Source organism: Catharus ustulatus, chromosome 2, assembly GCF_009819885.2.
Source record: "Catharus ustulatus isolate bCatUst1 chromosome 2, bCatUst1.pri.v2, whole genome shotgun sequence".
NCBI lineage: Eukaryota > Metazoa > Chordata > Aves > Passeriformes > Turdidae > Catharus > Catharus ustulatus.
The window spans coordinates 84221261-84243984 of NC_046222.1; the positions used below are offsets into that span (position 1 = coordinate 84221261).

The following is a 22724-nucleotide window of genomic DNA, read 5'->3' on the forward strand; positions in this document are numbered from 1 at the left end:
GGCGCCAAATTGTGTGCAGCATTTTTATGAATCATAGTCTAGAATTTTTCAGTGCTATTCATTCTCTAGCAGTACACCTGCACTGGCTGCTCCCCAACACCAAAAAAAAAATATTGCCTGAGATAATCCCAGTGCAAGATATCTCAAATCTATCAGTTGTGGAATCTAGCTCTGGATGTAAGAGTTTTAAGGCATCCTCCTTACCTAGTCCTGGGTCATGTTAAGTCTCAGCCCCCAAACCATGTAGTGTTGAACTTTTTCTAACAAACTGTCAACTGGAATCACAGAAGAACTGCCTGATTTCACTAAATGCATTAGACTGGCACACACTTGTCACTGAAAGTGCTGCTCGGGAAAGGAACTTACATAGTGGATCCTGGAGCATCCCCACTGCTTATTGTTTTGGATCCCTTCAGAGAGCTCTGTTATCTGAGACAAAACTTCTGTGGAGAGTGAGGAGATTGATGTGAACTCCTCTGTGCTGTTGGGTGCTGGTGGTGAGGGTCAAGTATAATGTGAAATGCTTAAATATGGTTTGCTGATTGCCCAGGAGGAAGTCTCAGATGGTTTAGAAGCAACACTTACATAAATTAATCAGACTGGGTATCTTCATGTGAAATCTTCCTGACTTCTCACAGTAAGTCTGGTAGCACCATGTAAAACCACTGCAGTACAGAAATGATCATAAAATTATGAAGGGGAGGTCTGAAAAATAATTTCTGTGAGGCAAGAATGAATATTGGTCTGGAAATCTTCTGTGCATTTTTTAAACTGGAATTTGTGATATTTCCTTAATGTTAAGACATTATATTTACTTAATGTTAAGACATCATTTGGTGCTAGGTATGGCTCAATTTAAAACAGATCTTCATGTATTTCTGCTGTGATAGTTAAGGTTGTCTGAAGATCTTTGCACAGTCACCATCCATACTGTATGTCTGTAGCCTTGATCTCCATCTTCTTTAAGACATTAGCGGCACTTCCCAGTTTTTCCTTACCTTTATGAGACTGACCACATTAGCAGTCCCATAGTTCCTACTGCTATTCCTTGAATCTCTGCTCATTTGAGCCTGACCTTGTGGATGTGTGTCATCTCATTAGAAGCAAGAGTGTGAAGGGAAACGATCTTCTTGATCTTGCTTGATCCTAATCCACCTGGTTTTGCTGCAGTTTAAGAGTACTACACAGATGAAAGGAGTACCACAATGATGGGATTAATCCTAACCATCAGTGTTCACATGCCATTAAATGTTGGATATTCCTCTCATTAATATATTTAAGAACTGATAGATTATGTTTATCACAGTTTCCAAAGGTAATTGAAATACTCTACTTGACCTAATTTGTCTAATCTGTTTTCTCTGGGAAGGAGTGTTCACGTGAAACTCTGCGGAGTGCTTTAGTCAACATCTGTAGTTTATTAAGGTGTCAACTGTAAACATTCAAAACTAAATAGTTATATTTGTAAGGAAACTGCAATTCTTATTGAAAATAATGAATTCTGTGTATGTTAATGCAAAGTGTATTGTAAGCTTAAGGTAAGGAAGTAGACAAGTCTGTCTGTAGTAGTGAGAGAGCACAGGACAGAGAGGATGCAAAACCAAACTGGAATAGGCAGCTCAGTATTGAAGCTCAGGGCACTGCTGGAAAGGTACAGTAATTTCACGACTATAAGGCGCACCCTTTTGACTAAAATCTCCCCCCAAAACCAGAAGTGCGCCTTATAGTCCGGTGCGCCTTATCTGATCTACAAAGTTGCGACATTTGCCACCCCGGAAGTGAGAGCCCGCCGGCTTCGGGGCCTCCCCCGCGCGGGGCGGACCCACCGGCATCGGGGCCTCCCCGCCGGCATCGGGGCCTCCCCCGCGCGGGGCCATCCCGCCGGCATCGGGGCCGCCCCTGCGCGGGGCGGACCCGCCGGCATCGGGGCCTCCCCGCCGGCATCGGGGCCTCCCTGCCGGCATCGGGGCCGCCCCCACGCGGGGCGGACCCGCCGGCTTCGGGGCCGCCCCCGCGCGGGGCGGACCCGCCGGCATCGGGGCCTCCCCGCCGGCATCGGGGCCTCCCCTGCGCGGGGCCGTCCCGCCGGCTTCGGGGCCGCCCCTGCGCGGGGCGGACCCGCCGGCTTCGGGGCCACCCCCGCGCGGGGCGGACCCGCCGGCTTCGGGGCCTCCCCACCGGCATCGGGGCCTCCCCCGCGCAGGGCCGTCCCGCCGGCTTCGGGGCCACCCCCGCGCGGGGCCGGCCCGCCGACATTGGGACGGCTCCCTTGCGGGGGGTGTTAAAGCCGCAGGGATCGGATCGGCTGCTGCGCGGGGGGGGCGAAAGCCGCAGGGATCGGATCGGCTGCTGCGCGGGGGGGGTGAAAGCCGCAGGGATCGGATCGGCTGCTGCGCGGGGGGGGCGAAAGCCGCAGGGATCGGATCGGCTGCTGCGCGGGCGGGGCGAAAGCCCCCGGAATCACGGCGGCCGCCGCGCGGGGGGGGGCGAAAGCCCCCGGAATCACGGCGGTTGCCACGCGGGCGGGGCGAAAGCCCCCGGAATCACGGCGGTCGCCGTGCGGGCGGGGCGAAAGCCCCCGGAAGCACGACGGCCGCCGCGCGGGCGGGGCGAAAGCCCCCGGAATCACGGCGGCCGCCGCGCGGGTGGGGCGAAAGCCCCCGGAATCACGGCGGTCGCCGCGCGGGCGGGGCGAAAACCCCCAGAAGCACGGCGGCTGCCGCGCGGGGGGGGGCGAAAGCCCCCGGAAACACGGTGGCCGCCGCGCGGGGGGGGGGGGCGAAAGCCCCCGGAATCACCGCGGCCGCCGCGTGGGGGGCAAAAGCCGCCAGAAGCACCGCGGCCGCCGCGCGGGGGGGGCGAAAAACCGCCGGAAGCACGGCGGCCGCCATGCGGAGAGGGGGAAAACCGCCAGAATCGGAGCGGCTGCCACGCGGGGAGGGGGCAAGCAGCTGGAATCGGGGCAGCGGCGGCACGGGGCAAGCCTGCCGGCATTGGGTCACCCGGAGCGCCAGGGAACTCCCGGAACAGCGGGGCCCTGGGGATGCTGCACGGAGCGGCGGTGGGCATAGCCCGGCCCTGCCGGGTACAGGCAGGCCCGGGAGCCAATGGCTGCCGGATTGAGGCGGGGCCTCGGCCAGCAAGCGCGTGGGAGGAGCTGGGGGCGGAGCCTCGCTGCAAAAAAAAACCCGGTGCACCTTATAGACCGGTGCGCCTTATCTGATCTACAAAGTTGCAAAATGTGCCGGCTCCCGGGGGGTGCGCCTTATAGTCCGGTGCGCCTTATGGTCGTGAAATTACTGTACATTTATTTTGGTCTTCAGAGACACTGAGATAAAGGTAAATTAATATATGTTGTAGATTTTATATTTTATATACGTTATTGTGTATGACTTATGGTGCTTCAAAGGAATGTGTCCTGTTGCTATTTTTACCAATTCAATGTGAATGACTTGTGGCAGCATTACCTTCTCCTCCTCAAGTCATCTCTAAATAATAAAAACAGGTAAAGTAGCATTAGTGCAGTGCCCTCACTGAACTGTAGAACTTGGTAGACTGTGAGAAATTCAAATTCATGAATTAAAACTCAACATAATTCTGAGTTACGGGAAATTATAGGTGGGGAAGTACAGGACTCCATTTCCCAAGACCACGAGGTAGTGCAGTGGTGTCAGTGGAACTTCTGAGATCCCTCTTTCTTCTTAGCCTTATGCTCCAAACCAGTTCTCCTTTTTGCTATGCTGTGCATTTGACTAACATGAGACTTACACAGAATCCTTTGGTCAAAACCTCATGAATTTTAAGCAAATATTTTATACTGTATGGGAAATGTAGACACATAATTTTTCAAATTCAAATTCATTAACAATGGAATCTATGTCTTGAAAATGGGTTATAGCTTTTGGCTATTTCATATCTTCACAAGGAAAAAGGTACTCTAGTATAGAAGGGACTAGATTATTTTTCAAGCTGATGTTTCAAGCCTCATGACTCTACAGATGCTTTTTAAAATGTGCCATTGTACTGCCCCCTGTGGTGTCTGGGCTGGTTGGGTGTCCTCTAGACAGCAAGGAAGGAAACAAAGGAAAGGCCAGGAATGCGTTTTTTTGTGGTCTAGGAGCACATTTAGCTGTTGCTGATCTGATTGAGCTGAGGGGATTTAATGCTCTAAGGGTACATAAAGGCAGGAAGAGCACTCTGAGAGAAGAAAAGAAAAAACTCTCGTAAGAGGAAGGTCTTCTGAGAAACAACGTTATAGAACTAAAATAGAGCAACTAGAGGAAGGAAGGCCATGTCCTATATAAACAGAAAGGGAGGGGGATCTTCTCCATAGTAACAGGGAGATCAGGGGGAGGAGGGAAAGTTTTGCAGTTTGCAAAAGATGCTTCAACAAACCATAGAAAAGAGAGATTGGGGTTTGCTTTTACCTGTTCGCAAGATCTATGGGCTTCGTGTGATACAAAATCCCTTCAAAAATGCCCGTTTAAGTTAATGAAATGATGATTCATTTTTTCTGGAAAATTATAAAGGTTGCATTTTAGTTATAAAATGGCCTGTATTTTTGTAATGATAAAGCTTCTGTATGTTCCAAATGTCTTACTATTAAAAGAGTCGAAGCTTGTTTGTTAAGAGAAAGTTTCAGTTCTGTGATTTGCACCATACCTATGTTACTGCTGTGTATTTGCATTATTGCTATGTAGTTACAAGATGTTTTGGCACTGGAACATGGCCAGGTTTTGCAACAATATTTAATACACGGAAGTTAGGTAAATGTGGTGGGTCTGCAAGTCACACCAGTGTCACAGAAGTAGTCACTTGCATTGAAGTCCCAGGTGTCCTGAAGGTTGTGTTTATTCTGAGTTTCCTGATGTGATTTTACTGATGCACTAAGAAGCCCCTTTTGCTTTTTCTCCCTCGCTTATTTCTTGTACTATTTTTCCCTCATTAACTTCAGCAACAATTTTGTAAAGTACTTGCAGGACCTGCTGTTGCACCTCTTTGCCAGGCGAACCCCTGTTAGTAAAGGCAGCTGTCTTTCAGCCTCAGAAATCTAGCATTGCACTTAACCAGATCTATCCCAATGGATCTGAAACATCCTTTCCTCCTTCTGTTAGCAATTTTCCTTAGTTTGCTGTGATTACTTCAATTAACTAGTAAAGTAGTAACCAGTCCAATGTTTGCTTCATAGCAGACTACAGCAGTTTTTGTTGTTTAAAATAAAGTATTTTACTTAAACATCTGCTTTCATATTATGTAGTACAGATGATGGTTTTGTTTAAAATATTTGTAGTTCTTTTTGCAAAGACTGACAGTAGTATCTGCTTTCAGGGTGGGATGATTAACTGGAATAGACTGTTTCCTCCTTTACGTCATAGACATAATGCAAATTATCAAGATCATCGCCCATCTGAACAAGGCATACCTCCACCTACAGAAGTTTCTGAAGAGCAGGTAAACACTTTCTATTTTAAAATGGCATTAAAATGGTTAGGAATTAATCTGTAGTAATTTTTTATCATCTGCTTACCCAGTTTCTCTAATGGTTTATATAGCAGCAAAAATTAGGATATAAGGTAATGGTCGCAATACAGTGAGAGCGTATTGTCATTACCACCCAGAGTTACAGAGCTACTTGGGAGTTTCTTCTTTTATGTATTACTGCATGTATTTTGTATTTAAATGTTGATGTTTTCAGTAGTGGGAACTATTCAAATCTGATAAAATAAATGTTTTAAGGAAAGAAGAATGATAAATAAATTTCATTATTTGTCGTGTAGACATCATCTTTGCTGAAGTCTCCAGGTTAAGTTTCCAATGCAGTAATTTTGGGGTTTTTTATATAAGAGTGTTATGTCATCTGTGGAGTGCAAAACACACTTGGGTTAAAACTTGGATGTTTTCCATAATATTGTGGTCATCTGATTCCTTATACTGATGCAACAGAAGAAGTTTATGTCCTTTCCATCAAGTATAGATTTAGACTTCTAGACTTTTGTTGATAGTTTTATTCTTAAAAGAGACAATAATTTACTCAGAAATTTAAGAATTTAAGATTAGTCTTGTTCCTGCATTCAGGATTTATTGCATACAGTCAAGTTCTCCAGGTTGTAGCCTACTTGCAGTTAGCTGTATTGGCCATTTTGATAGTGTAAGGTCTCTGCTGCCCTTGAACAAGAGTATGTTTCTTTCCCTTTTCCCTTTTTAAGTCAACACTTGGTAGCAGCACTGTAATTTTCAGTTTAACTTGAACTTGTCCCAAACAGAAGTCTTTCCTATGATCTGATTTTTATCTTTGAGTGGATGTTAGATTACATTCAAAATGTTGAAAATTTCTAACTGCACTTTTGACTGCAAACCTCCTGGGCTACATCTAGAAAGGGAAAAAAACAAAAAACAAAAAACAAAACAAAAAAAAAAACCCCAACAAACAAACAAAAAGAAAATAAAAATAAAAACCCCACACCAAAAAGCACCTTCTGAGACAAAACCCAGAAACTTCGTTTTGGCTGTTGTGAAAGCCTACTCAGCACCAGTATGGGATGGACCAAAAGACTTCCCTGCTGGGTTGGCTTACTTATTTGTTTTATTGAGGAATTCTGCTTATGGGGCTGAAACTGATGAAATAGTTACTAGCCTGACTTATGCTGGATTCTTACCCAAGGCCTTTAGGCCCAGATTTATGAAAGCAATGTACACTTACATTTTCTGATGCATTGAGGATGTAGTGCTCACTTGATTGCTGTCATATGCAAGGCTCTCTGGTTACCCTGCAAGAAGAAATCGTTGAAGTACCTTTGGTTTTTCAAGACTGTACTAATAATGACACAAGTGGTCATATTACTGACACAGTAATGTTTGTCAGCATTTGTAATGCTTAGGGTGCAAAAATCTCTGCATTTCTTATGGGGTTTTAGCACCTTTACGTAGTCGCCAGTTACACGCCCTGTTTCCTGGAGCTGGGTTCATTTTCTGTGGTTAAAATACACTCCGATGAAAAGAGGTTTTTGTTGTTACTATTCGCAGTGATGCTTGATGAATATTTCTGCAAATAGGAACATTGCAATTCCATCCACCATTTCTTAAAGTTAGAATTCATGGCAACTGCAATAAAAACTTTACTTCAGAAGTGTGTCTCTGTGGTTAGCTTTTATTCCACTGCCTGCCCTTTTTCTCATAAAAAACCACAATCTTAGATGAAAAATAAGAGTTATAGGTTATGAAATCGAGTTTGGACTAAAACTACTGTTACAGAAGTGTTGAAAGTAACAATTCATTTCTCTCCCTACGAGAATGTGAAAAAATGTAGCCTTGGATTGTAAGGTTGATATTCTGACAACCAAGGTAGCTGTTCTCAAATGTGTTGTGGTGGTGTATTTATATTAAGAAAAGGAGGACCCACGCCTCTGGGCAAACCTGGCAGTTGTATACTTCTCTGTAAATCACCAAAGCAGAGATGACTAAAAATACTGAAAGTTCTGGAGGTGTCTTAGAGGAAAGAAAAGCTGCTTCTGGTAGCAACTTTCTTTTAAAAATACTTTCAGTGCTGGTTACTGCACATTGGTCTTGCACCCTGGGAAGATTACTCTTGAGATGTGTGCAGCCTCTTCTGTGTTCCTGCTTCACTCTGCTGCTGCAGGCTCACGCAGGCAGGGTAGCAGAAGCTGTCTGGCAGCTTCTGTAGCCCAGGACTTTCAGGTTCAGGAGTTGTGATGTCTGATCATAAAGTCGTCTGAAGCAGGATGAGGAATGCTTTATGCTGCCAGTGGCCACAGTTACTTTTACCCTGCTCTCCCACACCTTGTTTTTCCACTTCTGGAAGATTAATTATAAAAGTGAATGAGTTATATTGTGACAAAGTGAGACCTGTAGATTTTAAATGTACAGTAATTTCACGAATACAAGCCGCACGGAGTATAAGCCGCACTTCTGGTGCATCGACAATGTTTATGTCTTTGTCAATAAAAAAGCCGCACCCGAATATCAGCCGCACTTTCGTTCGTAGCAAGGATCCGTGTGCAACTTTCACAAATTTGCCAATTAGTAACAGGATCGTGGCATAGCGGGGTTTACTGGCTCGGGGCGGGGCCAGGCAGGCTCGGCCCGCTCATGGTTGCCGACGGGGCCGGGTGGCCCAGCTCAGCGCCATGGCTCGGCGGGGCCGCTCGGGGCTGGCCGGGCGGTGCTGCCGCTGCCGGGCTCGCTCGCTCCCCCCTGCCACCTGCACCGCTGCCGCCGCATTTGCTCGCCCTGGCCAGCACTGCCGGCCCCCGCGCTGCCGGGCTCCCCCACGCTGCTGGCCCCAGTTCTGCTGGGCTCCCCTGCACTGCTAACCCCGGTTCTGCTGGGCTCCCCCGACCTGCTGGCTTGGGCTTTGCCACCCGCCCCCCGCACCGCTGGCCCCACCTCTGCCAGGCTTTCCCACCTCTGCCGGGGCCAGCCGGGCTCCAGCTTGGCTTGGAATTGCCGCGGGCTCTCACTTCCATGTTGGCAGCTTTTAGACTATTGTTAATATATTAGCTGCCCCGGAGTACTAGCCGCACTTCCGGGTTTCCACCAGAATTTTGGTGAAAATGGTGCGGCTTGTATTTGGCTATGTAAGCATTGCCTTTTTACACATGGTGCTTTGAATATCTGTTAACATAGAGCACAAAGGTTAGGTGTCAAGTGCGTGATATTATAAAGAGAACTGGTTCAGTGGTTATTGATTTTAAAAAATCACTATCTTAATGTGCCTTTTTCCATGCAATTCTTCCATCAGATGTCATTGATTTTTGCTTTGCGGTAGTTTTTAGCAAAAAAAGTGCTTTTTTGAATATATATATAGAAGCCCTCCAAGAATTTTACTAAACCAATTTAAGTATTGTACTGCCTCTACTTTAGGACTAACTTTAAGGTTTATTTAAAAACCCCCAACGCCTGGAATGAATAGTTCTTCTGAGGGGAGTATTTATGCCCTCTGGAGAAGTAGATCTTTTTAAGGAAAAGAGCTGAAGATTGATTCTGGATAGGTTTTCTCATCTTGATGCCTTACGTTTTAGCTTTCATATTTTCCAGATTCTGTACTGCCTTAGTATGTAACTCTGAACTTCATAAAAAGTGTTAGCAAGTTCTCCTCACAGTTTGGTTAGACAAAACAATCCTTTTTCAGCCTGAGAACCAAGGATACCATTGCAGCTTCGGGCCTAAAAAGTGTAAACAACAGCAAATTCAGGAGAGTAATCTGGGAGGATGGGACTTCATAACCTGAAGCTGTAATTGGACAATTAACCCCAATATGTAAATGGACCAAAACTTATAAAAGTGTGAAAACTGGTGACACGCTGTCCATCTTGGGTGCAGCCACAGCCACGTTCTTGTACTGCCCAAGGTGTGTCCTTTGAAGGCCTTTTAATAAATACCTACTTTAATCCTTTAACACTGTCCAACCTCTGTTCTAGGTTAGCCTCTCAAGGCATCAATCTGCTCTGTAATTCTGTGTCTTGATCTGTGTTGGTTTCTTGAGATCTTGTTCTCAAGCAGCAAGCCCCCAGGTCAGACTGTAGTTGTTATGTGGGGTACCAGACTTTGGATTTCACTCTTCTTTCAAAACTGGACCAGCCAGGAGAATAGAGGTGTGGCATTTTCTGCAGTCAGCTTTGAATTACGTGGTGGAACATGGTCATCTCTGTGGCAACGTTTTGAAGCACCAGATAGGTCTTTGATCAGTGTAAAAGTGATTTCTGACATTATTGACTAATGTGCACACAGTGTGAATAAAACTCTGGTTTTAAAGTGATGTTACTTCATTTCTTTTCCAGGTCGCACGACTTATGGAAATGGGGTTTTCCAGAGGAGATGCTCTAGAAGCTCTGAGGGCTTCAAATAATGACTTAAATGTAGCCACTAATTTTCTACTGCAGCACTGATGGTTTTCTGTGTGAAGGAACTTCACCCGCTGGGTTTGTACATGCCTGGGAGAGGATCAAAGCCACCTGCTGGGCAGACTCACCAAGGTCGTCCCCGCAAGAGCGTCAGAAGAGAGAAACGGCTCCGCGTGATGAGTGACTCAGAGTAATGTTAAGAAATGATGTGAACTGTTCCCAAGCCTTTGGATCACTTGGTGGTTTCTAGTCTGGTTATCCTTTTCAAAGTAACTTTAGTTTCTACTTGTTACTGGATATCACCTAAATTTATTTTTAAATAAAATAAGTGGGTTTTTTCTTGTAAATCCTTGTTAGACATTATCAGAATTAATTATTAGGGGGGAAAAAAAGGCTTCAACAACTACAACAGCTAGATTTACCTGTCAAGAAAAATAATATTTTCTTCATTTACAAGTCTAATTTCTCTAGCTTAAATCTTATTTTACAGTACTTGATTTTTTATTACAGTAATAAGAGGTTTAAAGATCACTTAATTTTCAACTCAATAAAGGGTTATGGGACTATTATGTCATTCTTTGCAAAGTTTTATTAATGCCTGTCATATTTTATTTCTCAAATTTCTTTTTAAATAAAAGTTGTCATTCAGCACATAATAGACAGATAGGATAAGAGAAAATTCATGTGTGTATGGTGAGCTATGGCAAGTGACCACTGTAAATTTGAATTTTTACAAACTGAGTGAATTGCTGTTCAAATACGGGTCATGAAGACACTCACTGGAAGCAATAAAGGTGAATTGAATGATGCAATAAGATCAGAACTGGAATGATGTGAATGACTTCCATGGCTAACTCAGAGATGACTTCTGTAACAGTGGATGTATGCAGTGTCCTATGTGCTGCTTTCATTTTTTTTCAGATGGCTACATGCTGTCTTAAAAGGAAATTACAAAAAGCTAACTTTTCTACATATAATTCTAGTTTTCTAGTGTCAGAGATGAGGATGGCCCTGCATTTGATGAATCCTCACTGTCTGAAGCAGCTCAGTGTTGACCACAGGCTGGAACATTAATATTAGGGTTAATCCAGGCTGGCACAGGAGGCAACAGTTCAGAAGTGCCAAGTTTGTGCCATGCTGTGTTTGAAGTTTAGACTGATTCCCAAGTCAGCTTGTTTGGCTTGACTCTCCAAAGTGCTCAGTATTAGCACCTCAGGAGTTGCAGGAGGTGGGGTGCAGAGAGGGGAACATCTCTATAAAAGCTACCTGAAGGAATACAAGATTCCAAAGTGCAACTCCATGAAACAAATCTACACACATATCTTAAGCATTTCATGTATGTGTCTGTATGTACTTGTGTGTGTATAGCATGTGCATAGGTGTCTATTTATATACACACATATTTAATACATACATACATTTAGAATAAAGTATAGGTCATAAGAAATGTAATAGAGGCAATAACAGGTGCATAGGGGATGTTTTGGAAATCCAGATGAACACTGTGTACAACAGCACAGATATTTGCAGTCTCACTTGGCCTGGAAAACATACCAGGAAATTACAGGACTAGATTTGCGGGGGGAAAGAGATACTAGAGATACTTCTCTTTTCCTTTTTTAATTGACTGATAAAATTGAAAAAATAATTTCAGCCATGCAAGTCCTTATCTAGAAATTGCATCAAATTTGTTCAGCTTTCAGCACATGACAGAATTTTTAATTAAGTCAGTGTTCTGTATGTATTTCTTTGGTATTTTGCATTGGGTGAAGTAAGGGGGTTTTGGAATGACAATGTGTTTTCTTGGGCTTTGATCAATCTCCTTCAGGGTTTGGCTTGTTTCTATGATCATGTTACTTAGGGAGGATTTGCTTTTTAATTGAAAGGTTTTGTTTGTGTGAAGCTGAATCTATGTGTGTGTAGAACACAGACACTTCTGTACCCAGGGAACTCTGGAAACCTGCTGTCTTGGAAAGCAAAGGATACATATAAGGAAAAGAAGTCCTACCATAATTTGTATAAGCAGACTACTTAAATGTTTTGAAACAAGTACAGGTTTTAATTTTGAAATACACTAATTCTTCTTTCGCAGATATTTTATCCAAAAGTAGCAATAAAGACTGGTAAATTACTTCAGAAATCAAATTTTGTCTGTAGGAAATAAAAGTCCACCTATCCCAGAGTAAATAAACATACCCTTTTCAGACATTAGTCTGCTATAGAGACAAGCACAAAGAGTATCCATTCCTTGGAATTTTAACACATGTTGAGTGGCATATGGGGTAAGTAAGTGTCTAAATACTTTCTTACTGTTGCCTGTACAGGGAGTATTCAAATGTCATGGTTCCATGGAAAATCCCATTCTGCTGGGCATTCTGCAAAACGTGGTTAAACCTAAGAGTAAAATGCAGGTCTTGCTGATGTCAGTTGAAAACTCCACTTGATTGTGAGAAAAGTTTGTGTTCAAAATGCTTCCAGGATTATGATTTCCAGTTTAAAAAAAAATTAAAAGAAAAAGAGAAAAAAGAAGTGGTAAAAGAAGGGATCTGAAAACAGTTCCTGTTTCATGCAAAAACCATAGAAGAAAGATTCACATGCTAGAGCTGGAAAACAACTCAGTTTCCACTTGGTGAAATTTTTATGAACTGTTTCTGGGAATGTGAGGAGCATGTTCTTCACAGCCTACACTGAGTTTGTCTAGTACAGTTTTGAATGTCTCATCACACAGTTTCTAATCTTTGTGTGACACAAGCCATATCTTTTGGGCAGCATGAAGAAGGCAGAATACTTTCCGACATACTGAGTTTCAAGTCCCTAGAAAATTCACTCTAGTTCTAGTAAAGCCAAGATTTAATATTTTGAAATAAAAGTAGTTACTGGTGTTAAAATTTCCCTACTAGACTGGGAATATCATCTTGTGAGACAGCAAAGGAGTAACTTACTGGGGGACTTTCCTAGACAGTTATGTGCCACTTTGATATACACCCACAGTGAGGTTGATATTTGTGTAAATCTACCTGATACGCCTACCAGGCTCAGGTTCTCAAGCCTTAACTTTTTGCCAAGATGGAGATTGATTGGTCTCAAGACTACCAAAACCGTTTTCTTCCCTCAAAACAAGCGTTAAAGGCTGCCTGTTACTGAGCAAGCACAGGGACCGTCACAGCTGGTTCATTCACCAGCCTGCTCTGTCTAGCACTTACCAGTGCCTTTTGGAATACTTGGTGGAGAAAAGGTCTTGTTATTTTTGTCTGGAACAGAAGAACGAGCCAGAAAAACTTATTTTGAGGGCAAAAGGTAACATTTCTGGCTCTCCTGTTTGTATGTATATGTATATATATGATTATATATATGCATATATGTGTGTATGTATGTGTATATATACAGAGAGTGAGTGAGAATATTTATGTATTGGTTCAATGACTTTAAGTGGAGCTAAGAGTATGTTTAAAGAAAATTAAAGTCTGTATTCAAAGACTCCCCTCTCTCAAACGTGTGTATTTGGGCTATCTGTGCAGTTGCAAAGGCACCAAGTTTTGGAAACACTCTGAACTACAACTCCCATGCTGTGAGGGGGACTGCATCTATTTGAGGATAAATAAATGCACAGCATTCATTTGAACTAATAGAAGGATTTGATACAAAAGTGCAATTAAATTCTTGTGGATTCTTCCACAAGAAAAACCTACATGAGATTAGCTTTCTTTACTGTGTGGCCACAGTAATCAGTATTTTATGTAAATGAGCATGTTTTGAGTAAATGAACTGTTTTACTAGAAGACTTACATGAACACACAAACACTATAGGAGACTTACATGAGAATTCACACATGCATTCATTATTTATTTATTTATTTGTTTGTTTATTTATATGTGTGTGTGTGTGTGTGTGTGTGTGTGTGTAAAATGTGTGTGCATTTTCCTAAAAAATACTGGTTTAATTTTTAGTGGGATTACATTCCTCTTGTTTCCATATATAAAGGGATTCTTTCACCACAGAAAAAGTCCACTCTGGAACTGAGAGAGGGTGTGTGCTTACAGCAGTGTTTGGTGCTAATACAAGGTGAGACACCAGTGGTGGGAGCAGTGGAATGGTACAACCAAATGGGTGTGACTGTTGAGAGTCTCAACACATTGGTAGTTCAGCTGTCATCATTTGTTTTCCAAAGCAGAGTTTTAAGAGGAAGAAGAAGTTAGTTTGACTCATACCTGTTTGTAGGGGGCTGTTTCTAAGCCTGAATGGTTGCAGTGGAGAAAGCAGGAATATACATACTTTAAAAATGGGTGAAAAATTCCAGGGTCATGGCAGGAAAGCAGGATCTGACCTTTTGACTGAGGATAAGTAGGGACTGTAAGTGTCGCATAAGATTAGCAAAAGAAAGGAGTTGAGAGAGATGAGGCAGGTGGAACTGAACAAACCCAGACAGTTTAGGAAGGAGGAACAAAGTAGAACTGATGACAGAAAAAGAAGATCTGCTGAGAGAAAGGGGATAGAGTGTTGCATTGCACTTAGTTCAGTTTTAAAAGATTTGCAGGATTTCATGTGGAAAATGAAAATATGCAAGGTTATGGCTAATCTTGTACTGAAAATCCACTCCTTTTCTTTTAGGGGTGTTGATAGGGGAATCCTCACATTTTATTTGGTCAGTTTTGCAGGAGGTGGTACATGTGGTAAGTGAGAAAGCAGTGTAATCCCTCCCAGCAGCTGGGCAGTGCAGCAAACCCTGGAGCCACTCATACGTGAGAATGCAGATGCTTCTGGCATCCGATGCAGTTAGTCCTGCCCACCTGACTTCTCCTGGCATCTCTCCACCCCAGCTGTGGGGAGATCTCCTCCAGAAAGGACACAGCTCCTCGCACATCCTGCCACTTTTCCCGTGAAAGGTGATTTATAATTCCCTGTTCTATGAGAGCACACCAGCTGTGTAAGGGAAGTGGATTGAGAGCTTGTGCTCGCCCCTCACTGCTTTGGTCATTTGCTTGGGATGGAGAGGGGGAGTGGGGCAGAGGCCCATGTGCACCTCTGAGAAGAAAACAGTTGCCCACATCTGCTGGCCTCATCAATCACACTATGGCTTGTTACTTGGCCATGAGAAGCTTTTATTTTTAGTAGATATGTGCGCTATTAAATTACAACATTTTACTGGCTTACAAAGATGGCTTACAAATACTATGTATGACATGCAATATTTTCAGTTCAGAACAATTTGAAGCACAGACTGAAGAGGTGTGTAAGTTGGGAACCACTGCTAAGGGAAAAAAAGCTGTTCTGTTTGAGCTCTGTCCTGCCCCCCCTGCCATGGACAAGGACACCTTTCACTAGACCAGGTTGCTCAAAGCTCCATCCAAGCCAGCCCTTGAACACTTGCAGGGATGGGCCATCTACAGCTTCTCTGGGCAACCTGTTCCAGTGTCTCGCCACCCCCAAGTAAAGAACTTTGTCCTAATAACTCATCTAAACCTGCCCTCTTTCAGTTTGTCCTGTTACTACAGGCCCTTGTCAAAAGTCCCTCTCCAGCTGCCTTGCAGCCTTCAGGTACTTCGTTTTTCAGTGCTCTAAGGTGTCCCTGGATCCTTCTCTGGACTGAACAGCCCCAAGTCCCTCATCCTGTCTTCGAAGGAGAGGTGCTCCTCCACAACCTGGATTATCTTGGTGGCCCTCTTCTGGAATTGCACCAACAGGTCTGTGTTGTTCCTGTGCTGGGGACCCCAAATGCGGTATTCCAGGTGGGACCTCACCAAAGTTGAGTATAGGAGACAAAACCATCTCCCTTGACCTGCCTTTGACACAGCCCAGGATATTCTTCTGATGCAGACAGTGTATACCATATTTTATATCTGTGCGTGAATTACCTATTGTTGTGTGTCCACAAAGTGTACTCTCTGCCCTCAGATAAAAGTGCAATCTTCTTTTCTTAAAAGACAGTACAGCAGCAGTAGGCTGCAGAAAAGCAAGAATTACCCGCATGCTGTACAGTTCCAGCTCTGCACGGTCCCCGTGCGCTCCCCAAACACGCCACAAGCACCCGCCTTACGAAAGGCACCACATCCCTGCGTGCCAGCAGACGCGTGGGGGAAGCACCAGCCCCGTCTGCCACCGTCTCCTTACATTCGTGGGCGTGTTTTTAGCGCCGAGCAAAGGTTCCGACTCCCTCTTTCGGCGGGAGCCAGCGCTGTCCCGGTCCCTGCGGCACCGTCGGGGCGGGCGCGGTGCCCCCGGGGCTCCCCCGCCACGGGTACCCGGCCGGGGTCGGGGCTCTGACCCCGGGGCGAGGCAGGAGCAAAGGCACCGCAAGGCCGCTGGAGAGGTGTTTAAAGGACATGCAGGTGCTGCACTTGGGGTGGACGTGGTTTAGCGGTGGCCTCGGCAGTGCTGGGTCAATGGCTGGTCTCAATGATCTCAGAGGTCTTTTCCAACCTGAATGGTTCTGTGCTCCTATGTTTCTGTGATTCCAAGGGATCGCTGGTGGGTCAAAGCGTGGCAGCGGGCAGTGGCTGCTGGGCCAGTGCGGTACAGTGAGAATCATGAGAGGAGCTTGGACTGAATGAGTGAACGGCGAAGTGTAGGAAAATGTTACTGTTACTGTGCCTCTAGACAGTGCATGGTTTCTCTTCAATTTTAGGGAATTGCTCCTTTTTCAAGCACACAGGAAGCATCCACAGGTAGGCAAGCTGGTCAGGGTTCTTTAGAGCTCTCCTTTGCCTGGATTACCCACTCTGCCCAAGTCCCTTCCTTCTTCATCTCATGGATGTTCCCTCACCTCCAGCTAATTGCCTGCTGTTCCCAGACTGGTTCTTTCAGAAGCAAAGTAGCCCAGGCTGGTGTCCATCCAGAGAAGGAAGGCCAGATCCCCCCTGCATTTTGCAGCACTACACCCAACTCTTCAGCTATTTCCTACTCCAAAGGCTCCTACTGGTGGCAAGAGGTGGAGGTACCTTTTTTAGTAAAGTACTTCTGAAAAAAACAGAGTCCAACAAGGAGCAAACAAGGTTATATTTATACTCCACCTTTTCCAGAAAAGGCTTGGTCATAGATTGGCTTTTTCTCAGCTGTGGGCTGCAGCTTGGCAAAACATCTCAATGTCTTGATCTTGAATAGGAGGGTTGGCTGCTGATGCAGACCCCTGCTCTGGTGTTCACATGGAAACCAATAGCTAGGAACTACTGGCAGCCCCCAACACAGTCCTGTGGAATTTGAGTTACAAAGGCAGCAGAGCCAAGCTCTTCATTAGCATGAGTAGGTGATGCTAGGGGCAACCACCAGCTGTGGATGGAAAGGTTCAGACATGACAGTGGGAAAAATGTTTTTATCCAGAGGGCAGTGCAGAGTGGGAACTGTCCCCTCACAAGGGGACCCTCCTTGCCTGGAGTTTCCAAGCCTTGTCTGCATGAAGCCATTGTGCCAACCACAGTAGTGCTTTGGGTGGGCTGTTGGATGAGGTGATAAAGAGATTCCCTTCCAGCCATCACTTCCCAGACATATTAATAGGCAACATAACTGTACCAGCCTAGCCAGATTTCTTCAAGGGTGTCTAGACCACTGATATCCTCATATTATTGCATCCCAGCTCTTTCTTGTCCATTGCAATATCATTTTCAGGACAAAGGCTCTCTGCAGGTCAGCACTGAGGTTAAACCTGCTTTGAGAAGGACTCAGCCTCCACAAAGGACCTACTGGAGTCTTTTTCTCACCTGAGTTATTTTAGGCATCCCTCTTAGGTCAGCCTTCAGCCTTCAGACCCATACCATCAGTAAAATCATCGCTGTCCAAAACTTCATTCAAGTGCATTTAAAATAATGAAGAGCTGCATGTGACTATTATTAGCTTTCTAGGTATAAAAGAGGCTATTATCTTAAAGAATTATTTGTATTAATCAAAAGTGTCTGTTTATGAAACCTTTTCAGTAAAATGCAGCAGCTTTTTTTTTCCTTTTCGTGTCTCTGTGTATGTCTGTCCCTTCCAACTTCAAACAAAATGCTAGACATGCCAGGAACTGTGAAATCCTGTGGGTGGGTTTTTTATCATAGTCTAGTGATTTCAGCAAAGAGGTGAGGAGGCTCCTGCCAACTTTCTCCTCGTCTGAGAGGCACAAATCTGAGCAGGAACCTGATGTCCCAGGGCTCCTCCTCTTGCTCTGGCAATAGTCACGAGTAACCTCCCTTTGCAAGGCTCTCAGACTCCTCAGGGGACCAGCTTCAAGGTCAGTGAAGGTCACATAGGGCCACCCTCAGCTCTTGTCCCTATTTCTCTACTCCCTTCAAATTAAGGACTAATGGGAAGGTTTGCCCCATGAGTACATCCAGGGAAGGTTTACAGCCCTAGAGCTGGGCTTGGACCCAGGTCATCCCCACGATTCCCTTCTTAGCAGTGGGTCCCAGGGTGACTGCAGTGCCATCAGGTGTGAGGAAAGGCACCCTGGGGAAGAAGCAGTCACCCAAACGGTGAATGGAGGCAGCAGCACATCCAGGAGCTCTACAAATTCACATCCTCACAGCTCATCCTTGGGCGAGGGCTTTTCCAGCATCTCGCACAAGCCCCACACTTACTGCTTGTCCCATGCAAGGCCCAGGTGCAGGAGCAGGATGCTGGGCAGGCAGAGAGCAGAGCTGCTGTTTGTCAGTGTGGAGAAGGAGCTGTAGGCCATCTTCTGCATGCAAATAATATCCCAGCCTTTCTCTGAAATGCCCTGAGTCCATCTCCTCCGTGCTGTCTGCGCTCAGGCCTGCAGGGATGCTGCTGTAGTAGTGCAAGGGAATGGGGCAGAGGGACATCCATGGTGGTTACCAGCACGCCCCAGCCCCACAGGGGATGCGGACAGGCATGGGAGAGAGGTGCAGTGCAATGCTGGGAAACCTCCAGCTGGGAAACCTCCAGTCAGAGCATCTGCACGAGCTGCCTCCTCTGGGGCTGGGAGGAAAAGGTGCCTCTCTGTGCTGCCTCTCTATGCTCCAGGCTGGCAGGTGCAGCAGCGCTGAGCACAGAGCCAGGCATGCAGAGCCAGGCATGCAGAGCCAGGCAGGGCTTTGTCCCTGCCGGGTTGGCTTTGTGAGAGCCCCTGGCTCCAGGCAGGGGAGCGATGGAGCCTGTTGAAGGCGCTGGTCCTGCAGCTCAACTCTGCCTCCTACCATCAGGGATGGTCCATAAGTCACAGGCCAGGGCAAAAGGGAGGGCTTGTGCTGCTAGATGGAGATGGAGCCGGGTGGCTGGCTGTGGCTGTTGCTGTTGCTCTCTGAGGGGGTCTTGGCAGTGGAGGAGGTGGCCAGGGAGCCACTGTTCCTGAAGATGCGGAGCAGCCTGCGCTTGTAGCCCCGGAAGGCGAAGAAGTAGATGATGGGGTCGATGCAGCAGTTGAGGTTCATGAACGCCACAGTGACTTGCAGGGACATCTTAAAGGCTTGCTGCTCACGGCAGGATGGCTGGTAGAGGATCTTCCTGACCATGAACTGGACAATGTTGAGGTGGTAGGGACTGAAGCAGAGCAGGACAGCCAGCAGCACCACCAGGATGACTGTGAAGGCTCGGTGGTGGTGCCCGTTCCTCACTGTCAGCGGGTTCTCCTTGGCTGTCTGGCAGAGCTTGAGGTTGATTCTCACATAGCACACCAAGATGATGCCCACAGGCAGGAAGAAGCCAACTGTGCAGGCCACCAGGAGCAGGTAGGGCAGATTGGGAATCTCCTCGAAGTTGAAGTACTCCATGCACGTCAGCTTGTCTCCCATCCTCCGCGTCATGGGCCGCAGGAGCAGCGGAGCCGTCTGCAGGAACACCAAGGACCAGATGAGGACACAGATGCCCCTGGCCCGGCTCATCTTCCGAATCCTGCCGGGGTGCCTGGTGCGCACCACGGCAACGTAGCGGTCCACGCTCACACAGGTCATGAAGTAGATGCTCACATAAGTGTTCATGTAGAAAATGAAAGCTGTGATTCTGCAGAACCAGTCCCCAAAGGGCCAGTCAGACTCCAGGATGTAGTAGGCGATCCTGCCTGGCAGTGCCAGGGTGAAGAGGGCGTCGGAGAGGGCCAGGTTCACCAGGTAGAGGTCAGTGGAGTTGAGTTTCTTCTTCCTGCGCTGGAAGGTGATACAGAGGGCCAGGACATTCCCGCAGGCACCGAACAGCAGCAGGATGATGTAGAAAAGGGAGAAGGTGACTTTGGTTGAGAACTGGTGGTTGTGCACGTTGCAGCTGCTCTGGTTGCTGGAGGTGAGGTTGGTGGGCAGGAACACGTCCTCCACAAGAGCCATTTCCACGGTGCTTCACAAGCTCTTGTTCCCTCCCTTGGAATAAGAACAGACATGAAACTTGCAGCTTATTGATAACACGAGTGTCACCCTTAGAGCTGGCCCTCATCAGAAAGCAAAAGCCCTGTCCACTGCTCTAGCCACCCCCCACAGCAGCACACACCTCCAGTCATTTGGAAAAATGCCTCTCTTGTGATTTTGGTGAGAGCATCTTAACAGTGGCTGTGACTCATTCTCCTTTTCTTAGCATGAGCTCGGTTTTTTGCAAGTCCAATCCATATGAGAAAGGACTAGAGTTGCTGGGAGGGGGAATTGCCTGTCACACAAGGAAGGTCCCAAACTCAGCTGGTGGCAATGATGTCATTTACTCATTACTGCGAGGGGAATGGGGAGGTTCATTGACAAAATGCCCAAAAACTGGAGGGGCTGGGGACCGGGAGGTCATCCAGGCAGAGAAGTGCTGAGGAGCACCTCCGCAACCCTCGGGCAGGACCAAAGCAGGAACAAAACGGACAAATTGAAAGGAAAAAACCTAGCCTTCCTCAAGAAAAAACCCCAAACTTCCCCAAAAATCCCGTGCCACATGCTCGTCCGATCAGGGAGTTGCGAGCACCCCGGCACCGAATCCGCGCTCCCCGCACGCCCTCCCGGCACTCGCTTTGGGCACGGCTCCGCGCTCACGGCACAGCCGGGGCTGGGGGGCTGCGGGGCTGCGGGGCTGCGGGGCTGGGGGCTGCGGGGCTGCGGGGCTGCGGGGCTGCGGGGCGCGCCCCCCGCCCGCCCCCACCGCACAATGCCGCCTCCCGCCGCCGGGACCCGCTCCCGGCACCGGGACGGGACGGGCGCAGCGCTGCCTCTGTCCCCCCGAGGGGCTGGGATGCTCAATCCCACACGCACGAAAGGGAGGTCAGGGTCTCCAACCTGCGAGTGGCGGTGCCGCCGTCTTCTCCTCCTCCTCCTCCTCTTCCTCGTCCTTCTCCTCCCGCCCGACTTTTGGGGATGCCGGGCGCGGAGTCTCCTGCCCGCGGGCTCCCGGCCGTGTGAGCACCTCGCGAGAATCGCTCACGTTATAAAAGCCCCATGAGGTCTGGGGCTTTTTTGTTTGTTGGTTTTTTTGGTTTTGCTTTTTTTTTTTCCTTAGGTTTAGTAAAGCAGTGTTCTGTCTGGGTGGGGCTTTTTTTTTTTTTTTTTTTTTTTTTTTTTTTCTTTCAGTATGTGAGAGGCACGCTGCCGCCGCGGGGGATATTCTCAGTAGTGGCTGCGTTGGGGAAGATAAATGACTGTAACCTGCGCGGCAATCGCTCCCGACATCTGAATCGACTTCGGGTTTTACTCTGAAAACTTCTGTAAGGATGCAAAATGCAACCGAAGAATGAAAACAGCTTCAGCTCTGGTTCACGTGCGGTCCAGAGTGCTCACGCCGGGCACACACACACGGCCACGGCAGCCTTTACAATAAACTTGTGGCAAATCTTCAGGGAAGCTTATTGAGCCTGAGGCCAGTGCAAGCCACACTGTGCCTGTGGTGAAACCCAGATTTGCCTTTCACACACACATAGAGACATCACCAGGCACGGCTCCTCAGGGCAGAGACTGAGTTGAATGAAGCGATTTATCCTCAGCAGTTAAATTTTTTTGTTATTAAGAAGATGCATTGTGTGGGGAACGTGGGGCAAAGCCGCTTGTCCCAGCTGGAACTCTCATGGCAGGCTCTGTCCCCACAGCGAGCTGAGCAGTGGAGGGCTGTGATTTATCCCTCTGCCCTGCATGTCTGTGTCTTAGAGCACCGAGTGCTTTATTTCCCAGCACTTCCCAAAATGTTTGCAGAGGGGCAGCCTGCCCTGTGACCAGCAGGGTGGTGTTCCCCATGGTGGCTTTTTTTACGGGAGAGCACTAGGGTTTTCAAATCCCAAGAGGAATTTTTATGCTTCTTTAAGTGGTTCTAGGGTTCAGGGGTTTTTTTGTGGTGGTGGTGATGCTCTTGCTGGTGTCTGGTTTCATCCCTCAAAGAAATTCCTAATAAACCAGGGAATTCCCATCATGGGGTGTTCGGGATACTACTGAAAAAGCCAAGAAAGCCAAGAAATACAAAGGTTAAGATTACAGTGAAGCTAAACTTATATATTTCCCTCTGGGTCTGTAAAGCTCAACTAATTATTTAATTGCATAACATTTCTGATGTTTTAAAACAGCGACATTAAACTCAGTACTAATCTGTGTACTCGTGTACTGTGAGTCATCTGTACAGAAATTACACATTATTGTCATGAATTTACTAGAAGTTGAAGATACCCAGCAAGAACAATAGTGAAAATTGGCTAACAAGCATCTGTTAATGAAGATACTTTTGTTGCTCGAGGGTTTATATTACACAAAGGGAAAGGTCTGCTAATAAGAGAGTAACTGCTGAGTAAATTATTTAAAATATTCCCTAGTAAAATAGAGATTGTCTACTTGCTCATCTGTCAAGAGTTAAGCTAATCAGACTTGTGTGGGGTCAAATGTTGTTGAGCTGTTTCATTGCGATGGTGAAAACAGCCAATGGATTTAATGGAGAAGTGTTACCTCTGCAGAAATCCTGAGCCCACACCAGCGAGTGGATGCAGGATCCTTTCATCTCCG

The 22724-nt window shown here is 46.5% G+C and overlaps 2 protein-coding genes across 5 annotated transcripts in view; one reads left to right on the top strand and one right to left on the bottom strand.

Annotated features, from left to right (window-relative positions):
- Positions 1 to 13337, top strand: part of UBAC2 (UBA domain containing 2) — a 117074-nt gene extending 103737 nt beyond the window's left edge. For 2 of the 4 annotated variants that reach the window (XM_042778985.1, XM_042778984.1), the window contains exon 8: positions 5329 to 5378. In XM_042778985.1, the coding sequence (XP_042634919.1) occupies positions 5329 to 5338 (10 nt within the window). In that variant the 3' untranslated portion in view covers positions 5339 to 5378. Of the gene's footprint in view, positions 1 to 5315; positions 5452 to 9797 lie in introns of those variants that run through there. The other 2 variants (XM_033051307.2, XM_033051306.2) reach the window with 2 other exon arrangements.
- A 5542-nt stretch (positions 13338 to 18879) lies between these two features.
- LOC116992945 (G-protein coupled receptor 183-like) lies at positions 18880 to 20131 on the bottom strand. The gene has a single exon (XM_033053095.1). The coding sequence runs from the start codon at positions 20103 to 20105 to the stop codon at positions 19041 to 19043; it is 1065 nt and encodes a 354-aa protein (XP_032908986.1). The 5' UTR covers positions 20106 to 20131; the 3' UTR covers positions 18880 to 19040.
- Positions 20132 to 22724: the final 2593 nt, after the last annotated feature.